At 39.7% G+C, this 24,485-nt stretch overlaps 1 protein-coding gene across 1 annotated transcript in view; it reads right to left on the reverse strand.

The window, feature by feature from the left end:
- Positions 1 to 24,485, reverse strand: part of TTC27 (tetratricopeptide repeat domain 27) — a 185,109-nt gene that overhangs the window by 32,441 nt on the left and 128,183 nt on the right. Inside the window, exons 14-15 of the mRNA XM_043553218.1 lie at positions 9,094 to 9,192; positions 5,013 to 5,065 (exon numbers count right to left, since the gene is read on the reverse strand). Coding sequence (XP_043409153.1) covers positions 5,013 to 5,065; positions 9,094 to 9,192 — 152 coding nt within the window. The remainder of the gene's footprint in view (positions 1 to 5,012; positions 5,066 to 9,093; positions 9,193 to 24,485) is intronic.

Consider the following 24,485-nt stretch of genomic DNA (forward strand, 5'->3'; position numbering starts at 1 on the left):
CACCTTCTGCCCCTATCTTATAAGAACCACTAAAGGACCTTCTCTTACAAAAATAAAAGGGAATTCAGCCAGAAAGAAAGGGATACAATAAATGATCAATGGTGAGAAAAGAAAGTGATGAAATATGTCATTACATTTAACTATTATTGAGAACAAAAATTACTAGTTGTTTGTGTAAAAAAAGTGAAACTGAAAGTATACAGACTATATTTTCTGAAATTAAATAAGAAATCAATACTAAATAGCTTAAAAAATATATGCCTGGAAACTTAACGATGCACGTCTAATAAAAAAGGAAACCACAGCAAGGGGAAAAAGAAACTCGTATCAGAAAGTACAAAATATTTATGGGTGCCTGGATGCCTCAGTCGGTTAAGTGTCTGACTTTGGGTCAAGTCATGATCTCGAGGTCTGTGAGTTTGCCCCACCATTGGGGTCACTTCTGTCAAAAATAAATCATCAAGGAGCTCCTGGGTGGCTCAGTCAGTTAAGCATCCAACTTTGGCTCAGGTCATGATCTCACAGTTTGTGAGTTCAAGTCCCGCATGTGGCTTTGTGCTGACAACTCGGAGCCTGAAGCCTGGAGCCTGCTTTGGATTCTAGGTCTCCCTCTCTCTCTCTGCCCCTCCCTCACATGTGCTGTCTCTCTCTCTGCCTCTCTCTCTCTCAAAAATAATTTTTTTTTAATTCATCAAGAAAGTACAAAATACTTTGAACTTAATGAAAATTACTATTTATCACCATCTGCAGGATATAGCTGAAGCAGTATGTAGCAGGAAATTTATGATCTTAAATGCATTTATTACAAAAAATGACATAATTAGTGAAAACATTCAACTTAATATGGTAGAAAATACCAAATAAACTTAAGAAAGAAGAAAATAATAAGAAAGTAAATACAAAGAAAAACCAGAGGGCACCTGGCTGGCTCAGTTGGTGGAGCATGTGAGTCTCGATTTCGATGTTGTGAGTTTGAGCCCCACATTGGGTGTAGAGATTACTTAAAAATAAAATCTTTAAAAAAAACAAAAAACAAAAAACAAAAGTAGAAATGATTAACAAAACCAAAAGCTGGCTCTTTGAAAAAAATAAAGTAAAACAGACAAATGTCTAACTAAATTCCATTTAGAATAAAAGAAAATGGCACAAATAAGATTAATAATTTTTTGAAAAAAAATCATAAAGAGAATGCTATGAACAAATAAAGATGAGCTAAAGAAATAGCCAAATAAATCAATTAAAGTTAAAAAAAAGGCTAGGCAGTTTTACAGAAACGGTATAGCAAACCATAAAGTAATCCTTGTCTTATATAAGCCACTTCAGAAAAGAGAAAAAGACTATTAAAAACTTGATACTGACAAGGAAATCAACAGAACTTCATTTCACCTATTCGAAATGTTAAACATCTCATCCAACAAAAAGATTCTTAGGCTTTACTCTCCTGGCTGGATAAGACTCTGGTTCCTTTATGGATCATAAATGTTTTACTGGACAGTTACAGTAACCTCCTTCAAATGTATGCTACCAATCTCCTTTTCCAAAGCCATTTTGAGTTTGTTCATTTAAGACTACAAGGTCCACCTCCCTTTCCTTGCTGAGCCCCACAGTGTTTCAACAAGGCATCTCCTCCTTGATGACTTCAAGGCAAATTCTGGAAGGGATAATGGAGGTTCTTCTGGTCATCCCAGGCCACTGCCCTGAGAATCACTCCCTGAAGCATTTGAAAAGAAGTATAGCCATGTCATAACAATTTACCTAGAGGTGTTATGGAACAGACTGACTGGCTTATCATAGTTAAAAATGAAGGTACCCTTGCTGTAACACTTCTTCAAATTCAGCCTTAAACTGTTTGGGGAGGATGTGTGTATGTGTGTGTCTTTTTTCCTTTCTCTGTTCTACTCCCAGAGCCCACCTCCCATGGGGCAGCAACTGCCTTCAACAGTGGCGGACCACACCTGGGGTTCTCCCATCCGTGTGGGGCTGGGTGAGGTCATCTTGCCGGAAAAGAACTCAATAGGTAGCAACCTAGGCAGGAGGATTATCCCTTCTCCTGCATGTCTTCTGGTCCTCTAACCTCAATTTCCAGGTCTCAACGTTTTTGCTATGAATTCTTTTCTAGTAAGTATGGCCTCTTCACAAAGATCTTCAGTTCAGGATTCACTTATTAAGCCCAGAGTGGTTGTGACATTGCACTGTAAAAGTTATACAGGGGCGCCTGGGTGGCTCAGTCAGTTAAGCGTCCGACTTCAGCTCAGGTCATGATCTCATGGTCTGTGAGTTCAAGCCCCACGTCGGGCTCTGTGCTGGCAGCTCATAGCCTGGATCCTGCTTTGGATTCTATGTCTTTCTCTCTCCCTCTCTCTCCCTCCCTCCCTCCCTCTCCCCCTCCCCCACTCACACTCTCTCTCAGAGAAAAAAAAAATGAATAAACATAAAAAAATTTTTTTTTCAAGTTATACAGAAAGATGGAAGATTTTCCCAAAGGACATGATGTCTAGGGAACCAGATGAAACAGCAAAAAGAGCACATTAGTGAAGAACCCCAAGAGAGGAAAGGGGCAGATGACATGGTTTGAAGGGTTCCTTTTAGGCATGGATAGAATTCTTTTGAGAGGAGCGGTCATAATTTACCCCTGAAGTAACAATCTCATGAGTCAAAAATGAGCTACGTCTGGAACAGCAGCAAAGAAAGGAAAGAGCAAAAAGGCAACAATAAAGCAGTGATTCACCTCTGACCTTACAACCCCACTTTTACACAAAAACCTATTTACGGAGGTGCAGGAAGACAAGAAAGTGTCCAAAAAAAGTCAAACAATGTGAGGAACCCCTACGAGAAAAAGAGGAATGCTCAGGGCTAGTGGGCTGAAGAGAAGGTACATACAAGAGCCTCACTACATACAAAATTATCAGGGTTACCAGAAAAAACTACTGAGATCACTCTACAACTATGACAGGGATTTCCCCTGCCCTTGCTTTAAACCAAAAGGGTCCCCAGGGAATTTTAACACAATCAGTTGCAATCAAGAACATAGTATTATTTTCCGAAGACAGCGGTAGAAAAAACAGTACTTTATTTATGTAGTTTGTCATCCAAGGGCAGCAGAAGCATTTCATGATCTCTATGTAATGTGGATTTAATGATATCTTCAGAAGTGTCTTGTGAATCCACAAAGAAAAATTAAGCTTGAAAACAAGGCCAAATGAAAATGGAAATAGATCCATCCTTTCCTTCACTTACTAGTAAACTCTGGCAACAGCAACCCTGTCTCTTCCCTTTCCTTGGCTTTCTGTGGCCAGTCAATAAGGCCATTTGGTTGTCCCCTTTATAAACTGGCATCGGCCCCTTCTTTTTCCAGGCTAGTTATCTCCTGCCTGGACTGTTACAACAGCTGTCTCCTGATTGGGTTCCCAGCCCCCAGTTTCCTCTCTAGTCTGTCTCACACTGCCACCAGATAAATCTTCCCCAAAAGCTTCTTTCTTCATGAACTTCCCTCCCCCCGCCCCCCCGAAATCTCTGGCTTCCTACTGCCAACAGGATAGTCTCAACTTGTTAGTCAAATCATCAGAACACACTGCCATTTGACTCCAACCTTCCCTCTCCCTAGAGACCTCACTATAATCTATAGTTGGTATAGTTTACTTGTTCTGCATATGATCACATTTCTCTTGCCTGAGAGGCTTTCCTCTGTCCATCTACCCATTCTTCAAATTTTAGCTTGAGTCCAACATTCTCTCAGAAGTGTTCCTGAACCAGGACCATAATCCTTTTCGCTTCTGAGACCTACAGAGAGTGCCTGGCATAGAATGAGTGTTCTAGGGGTGCTTGGGGGGCTGTCAGCTAAGAGATGGATTCTAGACTTCAGCTCGGATCAGGATCTCACAGTTCATGAGTTCGAGCCCCACATCGGTGCAGCCTGCTTGGTATTCTGTCTCCCTCTCTCTGCCACTCCCCCACTTTCTCTCTATATCTTTACCAAAATAAATAAAAATAAACTTAAAAAAGAATGAGTGTTCCACGAATGTCACTATTATTATAGCTCTTTGGCTTTTTTTTTTTTTTAATGTTTATTTATTACTGAGAGAGAGAGAGAGAGAGAGAGAGAGAGAGCGAGCATGAGTGGGGGAGGGGCAAAGAGAGAGGGAGACACAGAATCTGAAGCAGGCTCCAGGCTTCAAGCTGACAGCACAGAGCCTGACGTGGGCTTGAACTCACAAACCACAAGATCGTGATCTGAGCCGAAGTCGGACGTTTAACCAACTGAGCCACCCAGGTGCCCCTATTATAGCTCTCTTTGTATTTCCCATTTGATATTTACAATATACTACTTCTTTAAAAAAATTTTTAATGTTTATTTATTTTTGAGAGAGACAAAGAGCGTGAGCAAGGAAGGGGGAGGAGCAGAGAAACAGGGAGACACAGATTCCGAAGCAGGCTCCAGGCTCTGAGCTGTCAGCACACAGCCCGACGCAGGGCTCAAACTCACAAATGCGAGATCATGACCTGAGCAGAAGTCAGACGCTTAACTAAGCCACCCAGGTGCCCCTACCACATACTAGTTCTAATGCTAATCAATTTTTAAAATAATACAGTGATATTTTATTTTTTCAATCTATAATTCCTGAAGACATTGGTTCATACTTATATTTCTCAGTAATATCTAGTACACATCAAGCAACTGATACGAATCTATCAATGAAGTTGACCAACTAAAGGCATGCTTACTTTTATCATACAATGAAATTTAGGATGTAAAACTTCAGTATCAAATAAAGATTCCAAATAATATTTCTTTTTTTATTACATGGTAAGTGTTTTCACGAAATAAGCTACGTTTAGAATTCAAATGGCTATATTAAGTCATTCTAATTCAAAGACATGGATGGGCAAGAGGAAAAGAAGGAAGGCACAACGTTCAGTGTTCAGTGGAAGAAAATCTCATTTGTTAAAAAAAAATTTTTTTAAACTCACTCATTTTGGAAACTGAGTTCTTCATATTTGTCTCATGTACTTACTTTTGTTTCAATCGGATATAGGAAGTTGACAAATTGTTCCAAGCTTCAGCATTCTGAAACGATTGGGAATCCAGTTATACACCACTCTCATTTCGGCAAAATAACTGCTACCACCCAAAGTAGAACATATTTTCTGAGTCCAAGAGGTGCTCTTTACAATCAGACTTGTCAATAAGGAATGTTCAAGTTGTAGGAGAAAATTCAATGAATTAAACTTCACTTGTATAATTTCAAACAAAAATGGTCAGCAAATCGACACAACTCTTACAGCACTAATTTGGAACTTAGCTAAGATTTTATTTACAAATTTAGATTTCCAAAATAACTGGACAATTTGCAACATAATTTACATAATATTTAGATTTATTACAAATCCAAGGCTATGCAGAATATTGTTTTTCATACCTTTTAAAATATTTACTGATTTTTTAGAGAGAGAGCATGAGTGGGGGAGGTAGAGACAGAGGGGGGGATAGAGGATCCGAAGTGGGCTCCGTGCTGGTAGCTTACAGCCCCGATGTGGGGCTTGAACTCACGAACCATGAGATCATGACCTAAGCCAAAGTTGGATGCTCAACTACTGAGCCACCCAGGCGCCCCTGCTTTTTGTATATTGAAAGGCTTTGCTATTTTACCATCATCCTTCATCAGATAGGAGAATAAAGGAGTATGTGTTCTCCAGTGTTATTCCTACATATTTCATCAAACATATTTCTTTCCCTATTCCTCTGTGCAATGACAAAAATAAATTAAAGCCATCGCACGAATGTTGATTCTAACAAGAACGATATGAATTATGCTTGTTCCTCTTTGTTGAGCTTTTTACAAAATATACAGCGTATAGTTTTCAGGTTCCAAATGTATGATTTAAAAATCAAGTGGCAATGGACCTCTGCTTGCAGACATAGCACAGTTAGTACCAGACTAGCCTTGTTACCATAAAAAGCTACAAACTGGACAAAATTTAGGAAACAACTGTTTCTGAGAAGTTGGACAACAAGCAGCAAGGAACTGTGACCCTTAAGAGAAGGTAAACTGAGATGTCTCAACAATCAACCTACACCTCCATCTAGAGGCACTTTCAGGACTGCAGCACAGGGAGGAAAAAATCAAACGAAGCAAGTCTTACTGAGATTAAGAAAAAGAGATCAAAGGCTCCTGGGTGGCTCAGTTGGTTAAGCAACCAATTCAGCTGGTTAAGCATCTTGATTTCAGCTCAGGTCATGATCTCAAGGTTGTGAGATGGAGCCCCATGTTGGGCTCCACACTAAGCAAGGAACCTGCTTGAGTCTCTCTCTCTCTCTTTCTCTCTGTCTCTCTCTCTCTGCTTCCCTGATCATGCACACATGTACGTTCGCTCTCTCTCACTCAAGAAAAAAAAAGATTAGAGTTCAAGGCTCAAATGTAGGCTAGAATTTGCAGGGCAAAAAAAACAAAAACAAAAAAACAAACAAAAAAAAAACAGGGAAATGAGATCCGTGCAGAGAATAAGCTTCAGAAATCTCAATAAGTATCTGTGTGGGTCCTTGGCTGAATGTTAAGATATACGTGTTCAGGGCAAAACTTCTTGAGGCCAAGCAGAGAACAACTGCCAGAGAGCTGTGAGCTGAACAGACATTCTGGAGGCCACACAATGCTAGGAGCTGTTCAAGTTGCAACCAACCAGAGTGGAGAACTGTTATTGATCACACATGGGATTAAGGTCAGCCACCAAAAGCTTACACCTTAGAGAAGCGTGATTACAACCCCAGAATAATGACAATGCAACACCCACCCTAACAAAGCTTAAAATAAAGATGATCCACAAGTAAATTAGACAAATGCCAAAATAAAGTTCTACCTTCCTTGAGGGAAAACAACAAAACCCAGGAACTCAACAACACAGCATCCATGGTATGTAGGATACAATTAAAACTCTTGACAGACATGTGAACGAGCAAGAAAATTTATCCACAACTGAAGGAAAAATTAGTAGAAACAGAAATGAAAGAGATGTAGGAATAACCAAAGACTTCAAAATAGTTGTTCTTAATACGAAGATTTGAAGAAGACATGAACACAGTAAGGGAACAACTTGGGAGTCTCAGAAACATGAAAACTGTAAAAAGGACTAAAGAAAACACATTATCTGAAATGATGCATAGCCTTCTTAAATTGAGAAATAAGTGCTATATAACACTGTCTCATTTTTAGGTGTGTAATATGATGATTTGATACATTTATATACTATAAAATTATCACTGTAATAAGTTTAGTCAACATCCACCAACCACATAAGGTGTGATGAGTTTAATAAACAGATTTAACAGCAGATTGGACACAAATGTCAGAGCTAAAAGAATAAAACTCTTAGAAGAAAAGATGGGGGCAAATCTTCATGACCTTAAATCTGGCAATGGATTCTTACATATGACCCCAAACACATGAGCAATAAGAGAAAAAAACAGATAAGTTGGGGCTCATCTAAACTAAAAACTGTTGTATCTCAAAAGACACCACCGAGAAAGTGAAAAACAGGTACAGAATGGGAGAAAATATTTGCAAATCATATATCTGATATGGGTCTTGTATCTAGGATGTATAAAGAACACCTACAACTCAACAATAAAAAGACAACTAACCCAATTTAAAACTGGGCAAAGGATGTCAACAAACAAATATTTTTCCAAAGATGAATGGACACAAATGGCCAATAAGCATATGGAAAGATGCTCAACATCACTAGCCATCAGGAAAATGGAAAATGAAGCCACAACAAGATCCCACCTCCAAGGATGACTAGAATCAACAAGACAGATAATAACAAGAGCTACCAAAGTGTGGAGAAACAGGAACCCCCATACATTGCTGGTGGGGATGTAAAATGGTGATTTAGAAAACAGTCTGACAGTTTCTCAAAATTTTGAACACAAAGCTAACATACCCAGTAACTCTACTAGTAGGCACATTACCTAAGAGAAATAGAATCATATATCTGTGATTCTATTTATTTACACAAAAATCTATTTATTTACACAAAATGAATCTATAAATCTATTTATTTTCACAAAAACTGTAAATGACTATTAAAATAGCCAAAAAATGTAAACAATTCAAATGTCCAACAATGGAAGAGTAAGTAACATGATACGCCCATATAACGGACTATTAGTTGGCAGTAAAACGGAAAGAAGTACTGATGTGTGCAACAACGTGGGTGAACTGGGAAAACACTGATCAAAGTGAAAGAGGCCACAAGAGACCGCATAGCATAGGATTCCATGTATAGTTAGTGTCCGGAACAGGCAAAGCCACATTAGTGGTTGCCTGGGGCATGGCGTGGAGGGTAATGAGTGGAAGGTGTTTGGAAGAAATGAGGAATGACTACTAATGAGTACAGGGGGGTTCTTTTTATGATAATAAGAATGTTCTAAAATTGATCGTGGTGACAGTCACACAATGCTGAATATACCAAGAAATCACTGAATTTTACCTTTGAATGGAGGAACTACATGACATGTGAATTATTTATCAACTCAGTGAAACTATTAACTATTAAAGGACTGTAAACTAAAAGAACTTTCTAATAATGCAATGAACATAGGCAGCACATGTTACTGAATGATAGAACAGATGCGACATTTTGCTATGTACTTAAGTATAATTTTAACTAAAAAACTGTTGTATCAAACTTATTTTCCATGAATAAGTTAGTTATTATAAGAAAAAACTTATTTCCAGATTTATAAATAATTTACCTTAATGTGTGACTTTCTGTCAAAGGTATATTTTCTTCCAATTGGTTTTCTTTTTATTTTAACATAAAATAATAGAGAATTTGAATTTTTTTCCATCTTTTATCTTTTTTTTTTATTGTGATAAGAACCCTTAACATGAGATCTACCGTCTCTCCAAAATCGTAAGTACACAACACAGTACTGTTAACCACAGGCACAATGTTGAACAGCAGATCTCTAGAATCTATTCATTCTGTATAACTGAAACTGTGTACCCACAGGAAATTACTGAGCTATAGTACAATTCAAGTAACTCAGAGAATATCCCAGAGCTGTGAGAAGAGGAGGAGACCCAACAAACTCACATCGGGTTCTAGAGTCACACAGCGCTGAAATGCCTTCGCCGAACCTGCATAGTCTTCCAAGGCCAAACAGGCACAGCCAAGAGAAAACCACACCCCGAGCTGCAAAGACAAAAAAGCCAAAGTCATGCAACCATATACAGACATCTATAGGATATTTACCTGACATTTTACATTAGTTTCAATGTATGAAATTTAGTAACAGAGGTGAATTTCTTCATAGAGTTTTCAAAGCTAACACAACACCAAAAGCATGTGCAATATCACTGCATGTCTTTTGCTGAGAAACACCATTCTTTGTGTTAACCAAACGCCATAAATGCAATCAAGAGCTCTGTCTATAAACCCTGATAGTACCAATCTGGGATCAATCTAACATTTTTAGTGAGTATCAACTATGTCAAAAGTTTACAAAGTATTGGGGCCCCTGGGTGGTTCAGTTAGTTAAGCGTCCGACTTTGGCTCAGGTCATAAGTTGGGGCTCATAGCCCGTTGAGTTAGAGCCCTGCGTCAGGCTCTGCGCTGATAGCTCAGAGCCTGGAGCCTGCTTCAGATTCTGTGTCTCCTTCTCTCTCTGCTCCTCCTCCGCTAGCATTCTCTCTCTCAAAAATAAAATAGAAACATAAAAAAAAATTTTTTTAAGTATACAAAATATCAGAAAATTCACAACTGATAAATGTATAACAAACTTGAGAGGGGGGGAAAAAAAACCCAAAAAACTCTTGCTTTCATCTTCAAGTTAGACCACAAACAATTCTGCAGTTTAAACAAAAGTAACTGCTCTACCGTGTATCTGCTTGGGCTTGCCTGAAAATAATGTAGAAAAAGCAGGCTGAGAATCTGGATTACCAAATAGTCATTCGAAATGGAAAGACTGACTTAAGTCAGTAAGATGTGTGAGCACAGAGATTTCAAAAGAAAAAAATAAATAAAATAAAATACAAAAACAGGTGAATTAGGAAGTAGCTATTGAAATTACAGAAGAATTCTTCGTATCACAGGGCTTCCTTAAAATTCAATAGCCTCTATCAAAAGGAAGATAAAACTGATAAAAATTTCAATGAAATTGGTCAGAGAAATGCAGCTGTTTCAAGGCAAGTTTGCTTTTCTTCTGGATACGGTCAGTAAGGGCAGCAGCAGAATGTAGCCTATTAGGTTCACGGACTCCCAGGACAAAGGCAGGGAGCAGGCAGACAGGTCTGGTGGCACCCTTCAGGGTGGGAAAGGAAATCAGGTGCTCTGTTATCTGCCCGTAGCCTTCCACAGAGACAGCGCAGGAGGCGCCCCCACATCCCTCCTCCCCCCAGCCATTTTCACAAAACTTGTTCCATATGGCTAGTCGGGGCCTGAACGGTTTTTAAGCAGATAAAGATTTTTAGCCGATAATTAGAGATAAGGCTTAAAAAGCAAACATCCTTGGGCAATTTAACACTTTGCCTTGAATTCACAAGAGGCTATAAATAACTGCTATCAGGAGCCTTTATGGAGAACAGATTTTGTTAGGGGAATAGGTAAGAACTGAAAAGAGGGTGGATGTGTGTTTGGTGGGAGGGGGGAGAAGGTAGAGATACCAGGTTGAAGCAAAGTTAGTTCACTTTACTGAATCAAGGGGCTAACAGCACTTGAAAAGAGACCTCATTACACTTTCATCATTTACAGAATCTGGAGACCAAACCATACTCACTAAATATAATACATTCTGAGCTCGCCTAAAGTCTGATGCTAACTTACAAACAATATATAAAACAAGCTCTCTAACTTCTAACCAATGTGTAGGTTACAAAATCTGTCTTATATTTCATCAGGTATAAGGTACACCTGTTTTTCACCATTTAACAGTTCTGAAATAGATCCAACAGCTTTGTCAGAGTTTATTGGAGGCATTTTATTTTCTATACAAGGTGGCACTTAAAATAAATGTGCCTCTTACAACTGATGGTATCTTATATCCAATGAATTATGGTTACAAGTTTACTTGGAAGAAGGGATACCTCATTCTGGGACTAAAGGAAGAACAATGAAAATTACCCTCAAAGTTCTCAAAACCCATGTGCTGTGCTTGCTTTCTGCAAATAAACTTCCCACAAAATTATTTCACAAGAGTCATTATTTAAAAAAAAAAAAAGCAAGTGTAAATTCAAGATGTAAATAAAGAATTTTATTTTTCAATCCACCTGGCAAGACAAAGGTTACAAATCTAAAATTAGCAATTACTCATAGCTCTAAAACAAGCTGGTAATGAGATTATTATTTACCTTTAAGGTTTTGAAAGAAGTCAATGTTTTGTAACTAGTGTCTTAAAACCAAAATAAATTTAATGAAAATCAGGCTGATGACTTCATTTAATATATAGTATTATGGTTCTCTCTCTTTATTTTTTACTCTTGGTCATTTGTGTTGTTTTAATAATTTGCATGTGAAGGAAAATTCTAGGACCATTAACTGCTAGTAGATTTCCATCTGTTGATAAGATATAATTACATGGGAGATGGTTTTTGCACACACCCTATTCTTTGAAATCATGAAATGGCTTTTCAAAAAACAAACTCAATGATCTTCTAATTGCTTGTAGCTGACACACTAAACCATAAATAATACATTCAGATGTTTCTCCATTGAGGTCCTCAGGATTTGGAGGACGAAGGAGAATATTTGGTGCCTCTTTTACTTTTTTCATTTTTAACGATTACTTAAACGATTAACGCCAATAGTGCATCAAGATGCCAGTCAGGCTCTTAAGAACAGAACATCATGGAACACCTAGGTTAAGCATCCGACTCTTGACTGTGGCTCAGGACATGATCTCATGGTTCATGAAATCAAGCCCCACCATGGGCTCTGTGCTGAGCATGGAGCCTTCTTGGGATTCTCTCTCTCCTTCTCTCTCTCTCTGTCCCTCCCCTGCTCAGACACACACACTCTCTCTCTCTCAAAATAAATAAACATTTAAAAAAAAAAGCATATTTAAAAGAAAAAAGAACATCGTAAGAGAAAAAAATCAAAAGCCTCCAAAAAACCTTAGTAGATGATTCCCCAAATTAAAATTGTATATGCTTGAGTACAAAAGATCTCTCTACCTTTCAGTCCAGTACAATCAGGTGGGGATATGATGTTAGCCTCACCACTTTTTCTAGAAGCTACACTTAAAAAGTAAAAAGGGGGATATGTAGCTGGCTCAGTCAGTGGAGCATGCGACTCTTGATATCAGGGCTGTGAGTTCAAGCCCCACGTTGGATGTAGAGATCTTAAAAAAAAAAAAAAAAATCTAGGTCCTCTGACCGAGACCCTTGCTTGGGCTCCTACCTTTCACATGCTATATATAGCCTCTCTTGTTCCTCTCTATACAATGGCAATCAGAATAATTAGCACTTAGTGAGCAGCTACTATGTGTGCCAAGCACTGACACCAGGAGCTTTCCATACATTACCTCAGTTCTTCTTCACGGGACCCTCTCCAGGGTAAATATTACCCTACTACTTCCTCCTCATTAGAGAGATGACGATGGGCCACAGAGTCAGTCCCTGACAGAGCAGAGATCTGACCCAGTCAGCGGGACTGCAGAGCCCACGTCTTCTCCACGTGGCCACCCTGTCTCCCACTGTACCATCTGTCCACACACAGCCATGATTGATGGCAATCCCATCCTCGTCACCAATAACACAAGACAGGAAAAAAAGAACGGTTAACATGGGCTGGGAAAACCCAGGAGATCAAATGTTTAAGAACTGGAGCATATCCACCCCCGCAAAAGCTCTCCCAATTAGGCAAGTGGACAGAGGTGAGGCACAAGAATGGATGACCATGTTTAGTTGGAGGGGAGGGCTGAAAGGCAAACCTCTTGTCAGAGGGACTGGGCAAGAATGGAGAAACAACCATCGGGTAGAGAGGCTCCGGTTGAGATTTCTGTCGTGTTTATTCCCGCGCAAACTGTGAGGCCGGCTACTCACAGGAAAGGCAAAGATTTTAGAAGTGGACAGTCTAGCTTTTTTCTCTGAGGGAGCCAATACAGAAACACTAACGCAGGCCAATTATTTATTTTGAATATGATGATATATGCACTTAAAGAATGGTTTAAAATTATTTTAAAAATAATTAAGAAAGAACAAGACTGGTTGAGAACGTGGTCTCTGAGTTTCCCTCACAAAGCCCCTTAGAGAAACAGTGGAACAGAGGGGAAGACGGATGACTGGGATTCAAGAGGTTCTGAGTAACTTAACCTCTGGGTCTCCGTCACCCAAATGTTAAATGGGGATCTGAGGAAGCAAACACCCAAGATTCTGAAAACCCAGAGGTGACAGGCTTCAAAGGCACCTTAGTGCCATCTAGTGGCAAAGTAAGTACCCTGGCGACACAAACCGTAGAATCCGCAGGTTTGAAGAGTCAGGAGGGAATCAATTCATTTAGAAGCCTTAGAAATCAATTCAAAAGAGGCAGAGGGGAAAACAAGGCCTAGAGAGGAAGTAATCTGCCTAGAGCCACACAATGGCTCCTGGTTCCTGGTGTGCAATAGGTGTGGTGAACACAGAGACCGCAATACATTAGCCTCAAAAATTAAAATAGAAATCAAAGTTAAAAAAAAAAAAAAAGGAATTAAACAGTTTGCTACTCCGAGGGCTAATAAAGACTAAGCACCACTAGGCAAAGGGTGTGGATTATTTTTACAATAAAAAAGTTAATTTGGGGCACCTGGGTGGCTCAGTCAGTTAAGCGTTCAACTCCAGCTCAGGGCATGATCTCATAGTTCGTGAGTTTGAGCCCCGTGTCAGGCTCTGTGCTGACAACTCGGAGCCTGACGCCTGCTTCAAATTCTGTCTCCTTCTCTCTCTCTGTCCCTCTCCCGCTCACATTGTCTCTCTCTTTCGAAAATGAATAGACGTTAAAAAAATTTTTTTAAGTTAATTTTTACAGGAGTCTTAAAGTACATCTACGCTAGGTACCATTTGCTTATGTATCACAATTTTCTTTCTTAAATGAAGAGTCTACTGCTCAAATCTACTTCCTCCTCAAAGCTTCTGCAGAAGGAATAATCAGCAGCTTCACATTTTTGCTAAATTTCCTTACAGAACTGATTGTTTGAATTTTTTTTTATGTCATGTAAAACGTTCAACATGTTATAACGAATCCTAAAGCCAAGCCATGCTGTCTATCCCTCCTTTCCACGTCCCTGACTCATTCCCATGACCCCCAAATTCAGATAAGTTGTTGAATGTGGTTTCCTTAAACAGGAAATGACCCAAGACAAATCCAAGAGCGATACCAATGTTCTTTGGTAGCAGCTTTTCTCTAAAGTAATGCTTGGTGCTCATATTCTTTAAAAATGTGCACCACCAACTCTCATAACCAAATTTCTCATATCCTCCCTAAGGAAACACAAGTCCCAGGCTGCCAGCTTCTTTCTCTCTCTAAAGGAAAAATTTCCTCTATTTCAGTGTCTTGCTTAAACTACAGGATCGGGGTGCCTAGGTGCTCAGTCAGATAAGCATCCAACTTTGACTCAGGTCATGATCTCAGAGTTCCTGGGATAGAGCCCCCCATTGGGCTCTGTGCTGACAGCTCAGAGCCCAGGGCCTGCTTCAGATTCTGTGTCTCCCTCTCTCTCTGCCCCTCCCCTACTCACACTCTGTCTCTCTCTCAAAACTAAACACTTAAAAAAAAATTAAACTACAGGATGAACTAAACTTTATACATACTTTTTTCTTTAACTAGACAGGCTATTAATTGTTTAACGTGCCCCTCTTATTCCTTTCCCCAATTTGGTTATGACTGGCTCTTACATTTGCCCACTCTTTCCAGAGAACGTATAATGTGAGGACATACAGGTGTTCAGATATTATCTGCACGTGAGACTCCCATGTTAGATGTAGCCCCCTAATTTAGGCTACAGATAATGGGGCAGTGATGACTTCCTTCCACCATTACTACCGCACTGCACCAGGCAGGAGAGAAATGTGACATCTATGACTGAGAATGCACTACAGGAAACACGCTAGACACTTGACATACGTTGGCTCTGATTTCCCCAGCAGCACACTGAGATGGGGATTGTATCTCCACCTCACAAATGAGGAAACAGAGGCTCAGAAAGATGAGGGGATTTACCTTCCTTGTGTTCCTGGGGTCGCCAGGGTTTGGAGCCGGGTTTACAGCAGCAAAGCTTCCGCCCTCCCCACCGCCCTTCAGCCACAGCTATGGCCCAGATGTTACTAAGGGGCTCGTGTTTCTTGGCAGTTATGCAAGTTAGACTTTAAGAGTTTCATTTTTCATTGCTTACCAATATGAGAAAGGAAGAACAAAAAGGAAAGAATCTCTTTTTTCTCTCCATATTATTCACATATGTTCATTCTGTCTTCTCCATCGGAATGTAAGCTCCAATTCCTCGCGTCTTTCCACCACGGTGAATACCAGTTCACAACAGAAACTCGAGAACTCCGTTTCAAATAAAAACGCTTTCTTCTTTCAAAAACCACAATGAAATCGAAAATTAACCGCTACACATCAAGGGAGAACACAAGCTCCCGAGATATCTCACAATTCTATCAGTCTTGTGCCCTGGAAGTGTGGTCTTACGTACAGAATGGGCTGGGAAGGGCCTCCCTCGTTCCTCTCAAACTCCCTGGTCTTCGCAGACATACGCGCTGTCATCTGCTGGATCATTACGGAACGTGCAACTTACAACTTCTCTTCGTTCCTGATGAAAACCCCAGTGGGTCTTCGTTAAAGGAAGAATGAAATTCAAACTTGACAGTTCTGCATTCAAAGCTTTCCCACAGCTTCTAACTCGACCTCAACCAAATCCACCATTACTTCCTAACCTTAAGACGACATCCTCTAGAGGCAAGAGGGAAGAGGTTGAGAGTAAGCGCTCTGGAACCAGAAAGCCCAGGTTCAAATCCCCACTCCACCCATTACAGGCTGTGGGAACTGGTGCAAATCGCTTAACCTTGTGTTTCCTTATCTGTGAAATGAGGGTAAAAGCAGTAAGTACCTCAAGGATTAAAGGATGTGGTGGGGATTAAAAATACATGCAAAACGTTGACACTAGAACCTGGCACCTAGTAAATACTTGATGTTAGCTCCTGCTATTATTATTATTAAATAAAAAAATAAACAGTGCAAACCAAGAGGTCCCGAGAAACCCTTCCTGGCTACATGGTTGGTTTTTGCATCTGCTAGCCTCTCTACTGAAACCGTTTTCTCAACATCTGCCTCCCATCCAAACCCCAACCATTCCTCCTAGTTCAGAGCATCTGCACCAGGCCTCTTCTGACCATTCACATCCTCATTCATAATGCCACCCCTAGGCATCCGAAGCATGCTGTCTATTTACTCTACCCCTTGGTCACAGTTATTTCTGCCTCCTCTCCTCATTTAGCCCATATAAACCACAGGCGGGTGAGAGGCCATGTCTTAACACAATTCTTTCATATCCCCCTCAGTACCTCAAAATGGTTTACGCTTACATTCTAGTTCAGACTATAGAAGATGCGTAAGAAAACAGAAAATGCTATTATAATAGTGATGCTCTCATCTTCTTTCCAGTCTCATTAGAAATATTATGCCTTTTCCAGAGCTAATACCTTCATCTCTTCTCCTCAGTTCACTCTTCCCTAGAGTGATCTTCTCTAGTTATCTTTCCCTCTCTCTGTAACATTCAATCTTTCCTCCCTCTGCTGTATTCACCCTCTCCTCTATCCACTGCCCTCAACCATGTAAAGGTCTCCGTATCTTGAAACATTTTACTTGCCTCTTCTGCCCCTTGTACAATATTCTACATTCTGACTCTCATCTCTTTGACACGCTCCTAATATGAACAGTCGACTGATGCTACATCCATTTCCTCATGCGCTGCCCATTCTAAACCTCCCGAAGCTGGTTCTGAAGGTCGTTAGTGACTTCCAAATCCAGTGGCCTCTTCTTGGCCTTCTCTGGACCTCATCACTACACATCACATCACCCACTAACACTTGTTCCTTTAGTTTCCAAAAATCCTTTCCATGAATCCCTACTCCTCTGACCAATACTCTGGTATCTTTTGTTTGAATCTTTTTTCACCGGTGCTACTTCTACTTTCCTCCAACTGTTGCTCAAAGGTTAGGATTTTGCTCAGCGTTCTCTTCCAAGATTTTCTGTCAAGAACTCATTCACTCACATGGCTTTACTTACTTCCACAAAAAAGCCCCAATGTGAAAGTTCAACTGTGGTCTTACTACCGGGCTTCAGACTCCAGGTCCGACGGACGATCGGCCACCTCTGCTTGGATATAGCAACATGTCCTCATGTTCAGTATCCAAGATCACATTATCTTCTCCCATAAAAGATCTTTTCCCTTCCTCCTGAATTCTCTACATTCTATCAACAGGGACATTTTCCTTTTTTTTTCAACGTGTATATATTTTTTGGGACAGAGAGAGACAGAGCATGAACGGGGGAGGGGCAGAGAGAGAGGGAGACACAGAATCGGAAACAGGCTCCAGGCTCTGAGCCATCAGCCCAGAGCCTGACGCGGGGCTCGAACTCACGGACCGCGAGATCGTGACCTGGCTGAAGTCGGACGCTTAACCGACTGCGCCACCCAGGCGCCCCATCCTTTTTAATCAGACAGTTGAGAAAACTGGCATCCTCTCGGATTCTAAGCTCTCCCTCAATCCTGCCAGTCCAAATGACAAGGTCTCAGAAGATTTTCCTTTGTAATGAGGCTTCACCCCGTTCTATCTTTCCTCTTGCTGCCCATTCATCCATGACATTCATTCCTTATTTAAACCTCCTACAATACTACTTTTGTCATATCACTCTTTTGTTCAAAACCACATCAGACTTCCACACCCACGGGGTGGGAAGATCCTGAAGGAGGGCATTTAAGGCCCTTCAAAAACTAGTTCTATCCATATCATTCCCCACCGGAAACTCTCCGCTCTTTGCTGATAGCCTGACACAGCCTAATTCATTCCCACATCCGTGTGTGTACGTGGTAGGCTCTCGATAATGCTTAGCTGGGCAACCGTGTAACATACTTGATCAAAATGCAACATTTTTGAAAGTGAAATGGAGCATTAAAAAATAATTAAAGTTACATATATTAAAAAAGACCTTATAAAGGCCAACAAATTGTTGAACAACAAATTGGTTTTACTGTATCAGGGAACTTATAAGATTGTTCTGTTCAAAACTGAAAAATAAAAATATATTAAAGTAAAAATGTTTAAATGCTAAACATTTAAAATAACAAAAGGAACATAATCAAGCTATACATTTATGACATCTGAACATTTCTGTAATATACTATAGATTTAAAATTACTTAAATTTTATCAACATTTATAAACTTTAATCATTTCCTTAATCATATCTAATCTAATACCATATTGCTGTTTTACTGATTAATTTCTTTTTTCATTATGATCTTAGTACTTACAATTTTTTCATAAAATTACCTGTCTACTCCAGTGTTGTTCTTTATTGTTAATTGTCAAATTTATTGCTAATACATTTAAAACTGTTAAAACTTTTGATGGACTCTTGTCAGTAGGCCATAATGATTTTAGTTGAGAAAATATTCTTTCTAAATGTAGTGAGGAAAAATTAAAAATAGAACTCCCATATGACCCAGCAAATTCCACTCTGGGGTATATATTTGAAGGAAATGAAATCACTGTCTTGAAGAGGTATCTGCACCCTCATATTCACTGCAGCATTATTCACAAAGGCCAAATCATGTGAACAATCTAATTGTCTGTGGATAGAGGAATGGGTAAGAAAATGTATACACACACATATACACACACACAAAAAGAGAAATATTATTCAGCCATAAAAAAAAGAAGGAAATCCTGCCTTTTGTGACAACATGGATGGACTCTGAGGACATTATGCTGAGTGAAGTAAGTCAGACAGAGAGAAACAAATACAAATACTGCATGTTCCTGCTTCTATGTGGACTCTAAAAAAGATGAACTCTAGAAACAGAATGGTGGTTGCCAGGGGCCGAGCAGGTAAGAGAAATGGGATGATTTTGGTCAAAGGGGTCAAACTTCCAGTTGTAAAGATGAATAAGTTCTGGGGTTCTAACATACAGCATGGGGATTATAGTTAACAAGACTGTATCATATACTTGAAAGTTGCCAAGAGAGTAGATTTTAAATGTTATCAACACACACACACACACACACACACACACACACACACGTAATTATGTAAGGTGACAGAGATGTTAATACAATGCTACTATGGTAATCATTTTGCAATACAAGTATCAATCACAAAGTATACCTCCAACTTACACCATGTAATACGTCAATTATACTTCAATAAAGCTGGGAAAAAATTTTAATATTTATTTTGAGAGAGAGAACGCACATGTATGAGTACAAGTTGGGGAAGGGCAGAGAAAGAGGTAAAGAGAGAATCCCAAACAGGCTCCATGCTCAGTATCGAGTCCGACCCGAGACTTGATTTCAGACAGCAAAACTATGACCTGAGCTGATACCAAGAGTTGGATGCTTAACCAACTAAGCCACCTAAGCACCTTAACCCGAAAAAAATTTTAATGCACTGAGATAACTGGTAAACTCAGAGCAACTGCTATTAAACAGAGGATATTCTGAATACTAGTCTTGTTAATATTGAAACTTACAAATATTTTTCTTAAGTATTGTCTTTTTGCCTCCATTTAGAGTGCCTTTCTTCAACAAATATATATACTGTACGTATAATTTATTTTTAAGTAGGCTTCATGCTCAGCGCAGAGTCAAATATGGGGCTTGAACTCAAGACCCTGAGATCAAGACCTGAGCTGAGATCAAGAGTTGGATGCTTAACTGACTGAGACACCCAGGCACCTTCAACAAATATTTTTAATAAGACAAAATTCATAAAATAAATTGTTTCTATTTATTATTCTTCATAAGTTTCACCAAATTTAGACACTGATAAATTACAGGCTTCAATTCTAGTATAGAATATAAATTAATTCATTTAAAATCAGAAGATCAATAAAAGTTTCCTACAAATTATTATTGAGGTTTTAAGTACAATGGTATTATGGTTACTTTTTAAAGTCATTTCTTCAGAGATATGTACTCAAATATTTTTAACAGAGGGGTGTCTGGGTGGCTCAGGCAGTTAAGTGGCCAACTTCAGCTCAGGTCATGATTTCACAGTTCATGAGTTCAAGCCCTGCACTGGGCTCTGTGCTGACAGCTCAGAGCCTGGAGCCTGCTTCAGATTCTGTCTCCCTTTCTCTCTGCCCCTCTCCTGCTTAACACTCTTTCTGTCTCTCAAAAAGTGAATAAACATTAAAAAAATTTTTTTTGAATAAAAATAAAAGTGAAATGATTTGGGGGTACCTGGGTGGCTCAGTAGGTTAAGTGTCTGACTCTTGGTTTTGGTTAGAGTCACGATCTCATGGTTCATGGGATCGAGCTCCGTATTGGGCTCTACAAAAACAGTGGAGCATGCCTGGGATTCTCTCTGTCCCCTCTCTCTGCCCCTCCTCAACTTGCAGTCTTTCTCTCTCAAAATAAATAAACAAACGTTTTTTAAAAATAAAAAATGAAATGACTTGATACATTAGTTTTTTAAATTTATTTCTAAAGTTTGAGAGACAGAGAGCATGCACATGTACTCACATGCCCATGAGCAGGAAAGGGGCAGAGAGAGGGAGTGAGAGAATTCCAAGCAGGCTCTGTGTTATCTGCATGGAGCCCAATGTGGGGCTTGATCCCACAAACCGTGAGATCATGACCTGAGCCAAAATCAAGAGCCCAGCACTTAGCCAACTCAGCCACACAGGTGCCTGTGGATTTGTTTTACAATAATATGGGGTTGAGTTAAGGAAATACTGATGAAATAAGATCAGCCATAAGTTAGTAATTGTTGAAGCTGGTTGACAGACATATGGGAAAGGGCTCATTATAGTGGTCTCTCTGCTATTACATATTTTATATAATTGAAATTTTCATAATAAAATGTTACAAACAAACAACTCCTCCTAGGTGGATGTTATAGATTGAATTATACCTCCCCAAAATTCATATGTTAAAATCCAACCCCCCAAGCGTGACTATATTTGGAGAGGGGGCTCTTAAGGAGATAATTAAGATTAGGGGTGCCTGGATGGCTCAGTCCATTAAGCATCCAAATCTTGATTTTGGCATGATCTCAAGGTCATGAGATCAAGCCCTGCATTGAAAGATTCTCTCTCTCTCTCACCCACCATGCTCCACCCTTCCCACATCCCTCGAGCTCTCCCATGCCAAAAAAAAGGGAGACAATTAATATTAAATGACGTCATAAGATTGGGGCCCTAATATGACAGGACTGGTATCCTTATAAGAAGAGAACTACAGGCACAGAGAGGAAGAGCCTTGCCATCTAAAAGCCGGGAAGAGAGACCTCAAATATGAATTTGAGAAACGAACGCTGAAGGTGCCCTGATCTCGGTCTGTTAGCTTCCAGGACTGTGAGAAAATAAACTTGTTACTTAAACGCTCAGTCTGTCATGTTTTGTTATGGCAGCCCTGGCAGACAGTGAAGATATTCAAAAGTGTGATTTTACATTTCAAAATTAAATCCTGTGTATCATTTGAACACTCACTATTCCCTTTATGGAAAATTTCAGTGTCTCCCTGTTTGAAAATATTGCCTACAATAATTACAATTTGCTAAAAAACTCAAAAGCTGGATTTTTTTTGGAACTCCATTAATTGAAGACATAAAAGATTTCCAATTGATTTTTAACAGAATGCAGCAAAAATGCAAAAGACTCTCTTCTTAAACAGTTCATGTGACTGTAGGACACTTAAATTGACTTATAAAATAATTCTTAAAAAATTCAAACATTTTTAAAATCCACCTGACGATGGGCAGGAAAAGAAAAGTAAATACTGCCACACGATACAAAATTCAATTCAACATCAGAAAAGTCACAAGAATCTTATAATTCAATTACCCAATGGTGTATATAAAAATAGTTGTAGGGGTGCCCAGGTGGCTTAGTTGGTTGAGCATCCAACTCTTGATTTTAGCTCAGGTCATGAGCCCAGGGTCATGGGATCAAGCCCCACATTGGGCTCTGTGCTGAGCATGGAGCTTGCTTGGGATTCTCTCTCTCTCCCCTGCTCCTCTCCCAGCTTGCACCTGCTCGCTCTCACTTGCTCTCTCTCTCTCTCTCTCAAAAAAAAAAAAAAAATTATAAATGACAACAGCCAGTTTTTATTTCCATTAGTAGAAGCCTCTTTGGACCACATTATGTCTACCATCACAATCAAACCCAAGTATGTTTACACTTCACAGGTTTTCTTAATTCAGCAAGAACACGGTTTCAACCATGTTGCCATGTTCCACCAAAATTGATAACCATATTACCACCACTAAAAGTAAGACTTTCATCTGTTACATTTCACTTTTTAATTGAATGTACAATAGCATTCAGAATAATGTGAGCTGTTTCACCTCTGAGAGAATGAATTTCCAAGAATTTTATTCTGAATCCACTAACTAGGTGAAAAAAATTAAACCATTATGAGAACAGAATTAATGACTTTTCTATTTGAAGCATCTGATGTCACTAATGCCAAACCGGTGAATTCAATTGGTAATGAGCTATTTCACCTAAGAGAGCAAGCACATTAGCACCTGTGATCTCACTTTTCATACACATATAAGAAAATGTGGGATGGACCAATCTTATAAACCATTTCTGCTCATTTTCATTTGCTCCAAATGAAAAGTCAAGCCTCACAAAATGCCATGAAAATGCACCTTCTATAGCTTCATATTAAATCATCATCTTTGGATGTGACTTAAAAAAAAAAGAAAAGAAAACCAACTACTACTAACTTTTGATGTAAATGCTAATGTTTCTTCAACAAATTTAGGTCTTCCTGTTAGTGATATCACCACAGCCCCTGAAGTGGAGGGTAAATGTTGTACAACCTGTACATTTATTATCTCTCTTGACAAACGAGAATTGAGTTCCTTATGGTCCTCTAACACACTTTTTGATTTGTTTGCTTTTTGGAAATGAATGCTGCCTAAGGGTTTACTATAAACTATATAAAAGTTACCAAGCAATGTAATATACAAATAGTGGTACATTTAGGCCATACAATAAGTGATCAAACCACTGTAGCAAGAGAATTCAGACTATTCCCCATGTGCTTTATTTATGGCAGGCCTGCTCGGCTCTGCTCCCCATACATCTAGTCTATGATTCCCCACATTTCCCGTTAATCCTGCCAACTGGTAGCCAGGCAACGTCATGCATCGCACAGGCCGCAGTTTGGCACAAATGTCTGATACATACAAGGGGGCTTACAAAGACACTGGTGCGAGTATTTCTCCTACCAGCACCCCGGACCTGAAGGAGGTGGCTGTTCCCAGACTCTGTGAGCAAGCACAGGAGGCTTTATCAGCGAGCAGCCTGTGTACTGTCCTTGAAAGGGTCAGGTTAGTAAGTTGTGTGTGGAAAGGGTTGGAAAAAAAAGAGACAGGCTGTTACTGGTCATTGTTCAGATTTTAGCACTGGAAAGTGGGAGCTCTGTCCTCTGCACATGCATCGAGTATGATACTAGATGAGACTGCGGCAGAAGAGGGAAGAACAAAGAGGATGTCTATGAAAACCCACTCCGCTTTTTATGCAACAATTAATAACACCTCATTTAAAAATGAAAAACCTTGAGACAAACACTAAACACGATGGGTTACCAGGATAACAGGTATAACCTGGCCACTTATGTTTAGTGAACACTCAAATCCATGGCTTTCCTCGTGCTCTTCTAACCTGGGACGCCAGTTCCCTTCTGAACACTTACTCACCTTCCAGCCCTCGGTGCACACCTGCGTTCACTCCTGCACCGTCTCCAGCACAGCCTTTCCTGATGTGGTCAGTCCACAGTGACTGCCCACCTCCTCCCCACATGGCCCTTCTGGCCATACATGTCTTCGGGTACTTACCCTGCAGTTATATCACGTAACCTTACAAAGGTGGGTGACCAGTTCAATGAAGAGGAGGGTTCGGGGAAAATAAATGGGGGGAGGGGGGGCGTGCCCTGGAAAGGGACTAACAAAAGAAAAGGAATCTAGTATGTGTGCTGAGAGAGAGCAGAAAAAATAATAGGAAGTGACATTTTCCTTTTTCAATGCTACACATACTGGTTTGATATCTGAGCAATTTCCTTGTTTTTACTTTTTACATAAGAGTAGGGGACAATGGGAATAATAAGTAGACATAAGGATTTCTATTTTAATTCGGATCCTGAGACTGTGAGATCCTGTTTGGGAGGTTTGGTTACTATTCTCTCCCACCTTCTTCACCTTCCAACAGCCCACAAAGTCAAGTCTAAGGTTGAATTTCAGTTTCAGAACTTGCGTGGGGAAATGAAACGGGTAGGTCGAAGG

Source organism: Prionailurus bengalensis, chromosome A3 (genome assembly GCF_016509475.1).
Source record: "Prionailurus bengalensis isolate Pbe53 chromosome A3, Fcat_Pben_1.1_paternal_pri, whole genome shotgun sequence".
Lineage (NCBI taxonomy): Eukaryota > Metazoa > Chordata > Mammalia > Carnivora > Felidae > Prionailurus > Prionailurus bengalensis.